This window comes from Rattus rattus, chromosome 5 (genome assembly GCF_011064425.1).
Source record: "Rattus rattus isolate New Zealand chromosome 5, Rrattus_CSIRO_v1, whole genome shotgun sequence".
In the NCBI taxonomy this organism is placed as follows: domain Eukaryota; kingdom Metazoa; phylum Chordata; class Mammalia; order Rodentia; family Muridae; genus Rattus; species Rattus rattus.
Genome location: NC_046158.1, coordinates 131,725,011 through 131,732,905, shown reverse-complemented (window position 1 = coordinate 131,732,905; position 7,895 = coordinate 131,725,011). Strand labels below are relative to the sequence as shown.

At 48.2% G+C, this 7,895-nt stretch overlaps 1 protein-coding gene across 1 annotated transcript; it reads left to right on the top strand.

The window, feature by feature from the left end:
• Positions 1–4,837: 4,837 nt before the first annotated feature.
• On the top strand, positions 4,838–7,674 carry Zcchc3 (zinc finger CCHC-type containing 3). The gene has a single exon (XM_032904437.1). It carries the CDS (start codon positions 4,853–4,855, stop codon positions 6,053–6,055), a length of 1,203 nt encoding a protein of 400 aa, XP_032760328.1. The 5' UTR covers positions 4,838–4,852; the 3' UTR covers positions 6,056–7,674.
• Positions 7,675–7,895: the final 221 nt, after the last annotated feature.

Sequence of the window (7,895 nt, the reverse complement as noted above, 5' to 3'; positions counted from 1 at the left end):
TCCCTTCCTAGAGCTAAATTCTACACTGTTGATAACCAAATAAGCTACAAAACATTTATGACCTTGCAATAACAGTCCCCTCAGCCAAGGTTCCCTTAGCCTGAAAGCCAAAAAACTGTCACTGTCCCAACTCATTAACCCTTTCTGTCCTAACACTATCTTCAGCTTAAACATAATTAAGACATACAAGTTAATTATCAATTACCTCATAATTATAGTCTTTAGTATGCTAACTGTACTTATCATCACAATTAATTATCAAAACAAGCTTTATTTAGCCTCCTATATATGTTTTCAAAGTTAAACAAAAACTAAATAGTCAAAAAACAAACATTTGTCTATTTATATATACTTTAGATAAGTGAATGGTCCTCAAACACTTTAGAGGTCTACAGAATATGACATTGATAATGTTTAATAAAGTTTTTTGTAATAGAGACACACTGGCTCCTGACATCACTCCTGATCGCCTCCAAAGATGGGTACAGAAAAACCTTCACCTAATGCTTGCTTTGAATGCGGCAAAGCTGGACACGGGGCTATAAACTGCCCTTTGCCTCAACTGCTGACAGCTCACCGTCCAAACTGTGGATGGGCAAGGCACTGTGACGTTGACTGACTGGCTTTCCCTAACAAGGTAAGACAGTCCTTCTTCAATCCTGCTTCACAGAAGTCTGTTAAGATCTTCTGGGCCTGATGACCAAAATTGATGCCCCACGGACCACAGAGGAACCTTGGATGACTGGCTTTCTTTTTTTTTTTTTTTTTTTTAGTTTTTTTTTTTTTTTTTGGAGCTGGGGACCGAACCCAGGGCCTTGCGCTTCCTAGGCAAGCGCTCTACCACTGAGCTAAATCCCCAACCCCGGATGACTGGCTTTCTAGGTAGCCCAGTGCTGTGTCATTTTTAGTAGACTTGAAGCAGCTGGCTCTATACTTCCTGCTTACTCAGATAAAACTTATCCTTCTAGGGGCTCTGATGGGTTTGAAGATCAGTTTAGCAACAAAACCCAAGGCTTCAGCTGCCTTCTTCGTTCTCTTCATGTGTTAAAAGTCAGGCCTCAAGCCTCCTTCTCCTAGACCTGCTACTAGTAGGTCTAGACAGAAATTTACTCACAATTAGACTTTTAAAAAATCTATACAATTTGACATTCCTTTATCTAAAGGAACACTTTGCAACAACTGCTCTCAATGATAAGCCACCTATGTTTCATAAAAAGCTGGATAAAAAGAGATATAAATATGGCGTCTGAGGATATAAAAGCTTAAATTCTAAGGTTCTTTCCTTCTTTTTTTTTTTTTCGGAGCTGAGGACCGAACCCAGGGCCTTGCGCTTGCTAGGCAAGCGCTCTACCACTGAGCCAAATCCCCAACCCCAAATTCTAAGGTTCTTAATGAAAAAGCTGTTTTAAGGTCTAAAAAGATGTTTTAAAGTTGATAAGTACAAATTATAATGGTTAAAAGATGTAAAGGCGTAAATTAAAAAATAATTTATTACAGATGTTTCAGATTCTTCCCCTTGCTGTGTTACTGTTGTATTAAAACTTCAAAATTCAGAGCTTTGGGGCTGGGAATTTAGCTCAGTGGTAGAGCGCTTGCCTAGGAAGCGCAAGGCCCTGGTTTCGGTCCCCAGCTCCGAAAAAAAGAACCAAAAAAAAAAAAAAAAAAAAAAAAAAAATCAGAGCTTTAATATTAATCAGACTTCAATTGTTTCCCAGGCCTCTATCATAACACAAAAGTATTAAGTCTACTGCCTTTTCTACATTATGGGTTTCAGTACAGATTACAGCAATAGTGCTAATATGTCTAACACTTACCTCTTTTTGTAATCTTAATAAGATTCTTTTACGTTTCAATGGCACTACAAAACTAGAGGGCCCTTAACATCCTCATGACTAATAAGGGTGACACCTGCAAGTTCTTGGGAAAAGAGATGCTACTATTAATGACATCAGTGAGTCTGGCCTGGTGGAGTCACTCCACAAATTGTCTAAAGAACTCTGCCGATACGACCAGGACACACCTCTGTTCCGCTCTTTCTAAGTATTCTGCCAAGGACCAGCCTCAGCTTGGAGAAGGGTTTCAGAGGAAGGGGGTTTGGGAGGAGCGAAGAAACGATGTCAGTGATGGGATGCAAGCTGATAGCTCTGTAGCCTGCTCAAGACAGCTGACTTTGGTCAGAAAAGCTGCTAGAAAAAGATTCTAAAAGAGCTGCAATAGTTCTCCAGATAGTTTTTGGGCTTCCCAACAAAAGTCAGAAAACCCGTTAGAAAAAAATCCCCAAAATGCTCTGACGGCTCTCTAGGTAGCTCTCTCTTACAGACCAAAGCCCAGTATTTTATTTACATATAGATTCAGTCATGGGGTTGGGGATTTAGCTCGTTGGTAGGGCGCTTGCCTAGGAAGTGAAAGGCCCCGGGTACGGTCCCCAGCTCCGGAAAAAAAAAAAAAAAAAAAAAAAAGATTCAGTCATTTCCTACAGGTTCCCTTTTGATTATCCCACAAATCAGCCTTTTATGACTCTTAGGAATACAGAACACATTCAAGACAAATGAACCAGACAGCAAGTACATTTTATACCATAGCAAGTCCTATGCAGTTCACTGGGTACAGTGTTGTGGCTGCCAAATCCAGAAGAAGGCATGGAATTCCACTATAGATGGTTGAGAGCCACCATGTGGTGGTGGGAATTGAACTCAGGACCTCTGGGCTATTTTATGTGAGAAAGTTAGCTTTCTGTTTTCCAATTCTTTCATTGCCTAAGTCTGGCTGTCCTGGAACTTGCTCTGTAGACAGACCTTGAGCTCTGTCTTTGTAAACACAAACAATAAGCTTAGCTGGGTGGGATCTCGCCTGAGATCGACACTCTTACTTCCTGGTACCCCTACTATTAATTTCCCATTACTAACTCATCAGGGTAGTTGGCTCTGTTCTTTCAGGTCCATGAAGCCCTTCATAGAATTCATATTGCCTCATATTTTACACAGTTGAAAAATCCCATTTATGTATTCTTGAACTCATGTTCTCAGAGTTCTTTCTCACAGCTTTAAGGGCTATCCTGAAGGTCTCAGCATTTACCATTTTTGCTGAGGAACACAGGACACACTCTCCCCTCTTGGACTCATACTGTTTCTAAATATCATGGAGTCATTAACTTTGGCAGGGAGAGCATTCCCCTAAGGAGGAACATGAAAAGAACATGAAAATATATACACTAGTATACAAACAAGCCTTACACCTACAGCAACTGTCAACACTTGTTGTCTTAGGGTTTCTATTCCTGCACAAAAACCTCATGACCAAGAAGCAAGCTGGGAAGGAAAGGATTAATTCAGCTTACACTTCCACGTTGCAGTTCACCAAAGGAAGTCAGGTCAGGAAGCAGGAGCTGATGGCAGAGGCCTTGCAAAAGGAATGCTACTTACTGGCTTGCTTCCCGTGACTTGCTCAGCTTGCTGTCTTATAGAACCCAGGACTACCAGCCCAGGGATGGCACCACCCACAATGGCTGGGTCCTCCCCCCTTGATCACTAGTTGAGAAAATGCCTTACAGCTGGGTCTCGTGGAGGCATTTCCTCAAGGGAGGCTCCTTTATGATAACTTCAGCTTGTGTCAAGTTGACACACAAATCCAGCCAGTACACCTGTGGAGGCCCACACACTACTGGTTCTGCTCCGGGGGGCGGGGAGGCAGAAACCCTGTCCCACTATCCTTTCTGAGGCCATGCTGGACTTGACAATCTTCAGTCTTTACATGGCTAGCTCTGTTCATAGGGCAAATGATACTAATCTTTTCTTTTTTTCCCCCCTGCTAGCACCATGCTTTTTCCTCTTCCTCCAGGACTATTCATAAAATTTCCCAAGTATCAGTCAACCAAATGCTCCTACACTCATACCTCCCAATGAGCAGGACCCCACCTACTCCCTACTCTCCCACCCCAGGCTGTTCTTTTTCAGCAGGAAGTAGCCAGTTCTGAATTGTTGCCCCTATACCCAAAGAGCTTGGGGTGTTAGCCTGGAATCCCTGCTCATCTCCTGCACAAGCTGGAAAACCCAGTTTGCCCTCCTTCTCCCAACCTCACCACCAGAGACACCCCCCTCCCTTGAAGAAAAATCCGGCTAACAGATCATCACATACATCACTCATCTCCCGGTTTCCAGCAACCCACCCTAGAGTGCCCGCCCAGGGACTTAGTTTTTGACCATGTATGGACACCATCCCGGCTCCTAGCTGGCAGTTCATCATTCTTTCCTGAAACTCTATAAAACCCCTTGCTCCAGATGTGTGACTTCACTAACCTCCACCTGTGAGATCAGTGAACCCACCCGAGAACTGCCTCCTAATAAACCTGCCTTTACCTGCTTTTAATCTGGTCTAATCTGGCCTATATCTGTGCCACTAAGAGAGAGAAAATCATGTACATTTGAAAGTACATAACCTAAAATTGGGGTGGGGGTGTGATGTGCTTTTGGGGGGACGCCATTCCTTTTGCTTTTGCACAGAAAGGACACTCAAAAGATGAGCGAGATTGTAGTGAAGTCCTCACAGTGTGCGCTGTAAGCAATGCTCCTGGAATGCAGTTGAAGCCTGCTTGAGAAATGCCAAAACCTCGAGAGCGGTAGGGCGTGCGCCGCCATCCGCAGAGGGGCGGCGAGCCGGGGCCAAGACGGGCTGTCTCCGGCCGGCACGAATTCGGGTACACAAGAATTCCAAGAGGGCGGAAGCCAGAAGCATCCGATTTCAGAGCGGGGGCGGGGAGTCGCCCACGCAGCCCGCGGCCCTCATCCAGAGCGGGAGCGCGCCATGGGCACCTCGGACCGCGGGAGCGAGAGGAGGATGCTGGGAAAGAGGTAACATGGCCACCGGCGGTGGAGCGGAGGAGGAGCCACAGCGGGGTCGGCCGCAGCTCCCGCTCCCCGCGCGCCCCGTGGCCCGCGCCGAGGAATCCGAGGGCGTCCGCGAGAAGATGGGCTGGGCCCAGGTGGTTAAGAACCTGGCGGAGAAGAAGGGCGACTTCCGCGAGCCGCGGCGGCGCGACGAAGCAGGCAGCGGTGCGAGTGGCGGGCTCGGCAGCTCCGGGGGTCTGGCCGCCCCGAACCCGGGCGACTTCCCACCTGCGGCTCGCGGGGACCCAAAGGGCCGCCGCAGAGACCCTACGGGTGAGGCGGCAGACGCTTACAGGAAGAAGGGCACTAGCAGCGCGGGAGACCCGAGTCGAAGGAAGAAGGCCGACGTGACGGCGGCCATGCCGACCCCCGCCAGGTCCGGCGCGACCGAAGATGCAACCGAGCGGCCGCTACAGGACGAGCCACCGGCTGCCGGCCCGGGTAAGGGCCGCTTCCTCGTGCGCATCTGTTTCCAGGGAGACGAGAGTGCCTGTCCGACCCGGGACTTCGTGGTGGGTGCGCTCATCCTGCGCTCCATCGGCATGGACCCTGACGACATCTACGCAGTCATTCAGATCCCCGGCAGCCGTGAGTTCGACGTGAGCTTCCGATCCGCAGAAAAACTAGCCCTGTTTCTCCGCGTCTACGAGGAGAAGCGAGAGCTGGAGGACTGCTGGGAGAACTTTGTGGTCTTGGGGCGGAGCAAGTCCAGCTTGAAGACCCTCTTCATCCTCTTCCGGAACGAGACCGTGGACGTGGAGGACATCGTGACCTGGCTCAAGCGACACTGCGACGTGCTGGCCGTGCCCGTGAAAGTGACCGACAGGTTTGGGATCTGGACCGGGGAGTACAAGTGTGAGATCGAGCTGCGCCAGGGGGAGGGCGGAGTGAGGCACCTGCCCGGGGCCTTCTTCTTGGGAGCGGAGAGGGGCTACAGTTGGTACAAGGGGCAGCCCAAGACGTGCTTTAAGTGTGGTTCCCGGACCCACATGAGCGGCAGCTGCACTCAGGACAGGTGTTTCAGGTGTGGGGAAGAGGGACACCTGAGCCCTTACTGCCGGAAGGTCATCGTGTGCAACCTCTGTGGCAAAAGAGGACACGCCTTTGCCCAGTGTCCCAAAGCAGTTCACAATTCCATGGCAGCTCAGCTCACCGGCGTGGCGGGACACTGAACGCACGTCAGCCTGCCAGGGTGAACACACAGCCAGCTTACCCCTCTTAAGTGCCAAAACTTTTTTTTTAACCATTTTTTTAATCATTTTGGACAGAAACATTTCTAAAGCCTACCAGAGACGTTCTCTCTATGCCTTTTTAAAACCGTGTGTGCTCCTTTTTGGCCTGTTTGAAATGGTGAATTTATCAGTAAGGATTATTCGGAACTGTAGCGTACAGATATGTCGCCTGTCTTTAATTTTTTCTCCCGTTTTGTATTTGTTTTTGGTACTTTGGCCAACCCCCCCAACTCCCCCCCCCTTATTTTTTACTACCTCCCTCCTCATATATTGCCTCTTTAGAAGAGTTTTGCCCTGTGGGCCGCCTTGCTCATTTTTATGCCTCAGCCCAGGGTAGAGGGCCCAACATGGGATAGACACACTATCAAGTGTTTCATTGAATCAAAACTTTCCTGACTGACTTCTGTCAGGAGTGTCTACCTTTTGCAACTCTCTGCTGGGCCCTTCTCATTTGCTGCTTCTATGTGGTGTCAGACTTTGTGAAAAGTGTTGCTAGAAGTGTGTAATCTAAATAAGCTCTGAATGGTGGCCAAGGGCCTCTCATGGCAAAAAAAAAAAAAAAAAAAAAGGTGTATACCTACATTGTGACAGCTCCGTGTGGTGGCTGAGAAGCCATGTTTCTCCAGGATCATGGAGCATATGGGCTTATCTGCTGGACAAGACTCAAGAGGTGGTTTTTGGTGTGGGGGGTGCTTTTGGTTTCGTGTTTTGAGACAGGGTCTCACTGCCTCCTCCCTTGGCCTGGAACTGGCTGCACTCACAGAACAGGCTAGCTGCAAATTGCAGTGACCCTCTCCACTCTTGCCTTTGCCTCCCTGAAGGGTATTTTAAACTAACCCCTTGGTTTTCCAGCAGATAAGGTGAACCCAGAGAAGTTAAATGACTGGGACAAAGTACACAGCGTGGTGCCTCAGAGAGCCCAGAGTAGAGTCCCCTGACCCCAAGCCCGGTGCTCATCCCACTACCTCTCACACTTCACAACAACCTCCTTGACACTGGTGGGCCAGGGGAGTCTGCTCTCCACGGTGATGATCCCAGCAACACTGAGAAATGCTGAAACAGCAGAGAGAGCTTGCCCTGCTGCTTGGGAGCTAGGGAAGGAAGGGACAGAGCAGCCCACTCTAGGCTGCCTGCATCAGCCCCTGGAGTACCACATCTTAAATGTTCCAGGGCCATTGTCCCCTTCCACTGTCCCCATCACCAGTGAGAAACGGTTCCCCTCTGTAAAGAGACTCGCCAGACGTTTACATTCGCATTACTCTGCCTCAGCCACTCGGAACCCTAGAGAAGCTCATCCACAACCTTTAACCTCTGACCCTCCCAAGAAAGGTGGTTATAACCCAGAATCATGAGTGAGCTGTAAACTAGAAAATGTTCCTGGGGAAACAGGCCAAGACAGGGCCTGGGGTCAGTTAAGTGTTACAAGTTAAAGTGAAAGACAGTAAACTGCTTTTCTTCAGTTGTTGTCTTCTCTTTGCTGTTTTGCTATTTCCTTGTGGCTTAGAATGTAAAATCAATTGTTAAGATTTGTTCTGAATAAATATTTATCTTTCGTATTACTTCGTGGTTTTTTTTTTCCTTCCCGGAAGTGTTAGATGAAGTTGCAGACCCTGAGTTCAGAACCCTTCCCTACTTGCAATTTCTGCAACCTGCAAGCAACGGTAGCCAAGCCTTCTGCAGTGAGCTAAGCCCAGCGCATTGCATTCGCTCGGCTCAGTAGTTTATGTGCTTTTCAGGTTGGGGGTGGGGGAGGGTGTTTGTGTAGTTCTGGCTGCCCTGG

Excerpts from the sequence above, each read along its gene's own strand:
- Zcchc3 (XM_032904437.1), top strand. The coding sequence starts at position 4,853 with ATGGCCACCGGCGGTGGAGCGGAGGAGGAGCCACAGCGGGGTCGGCCG.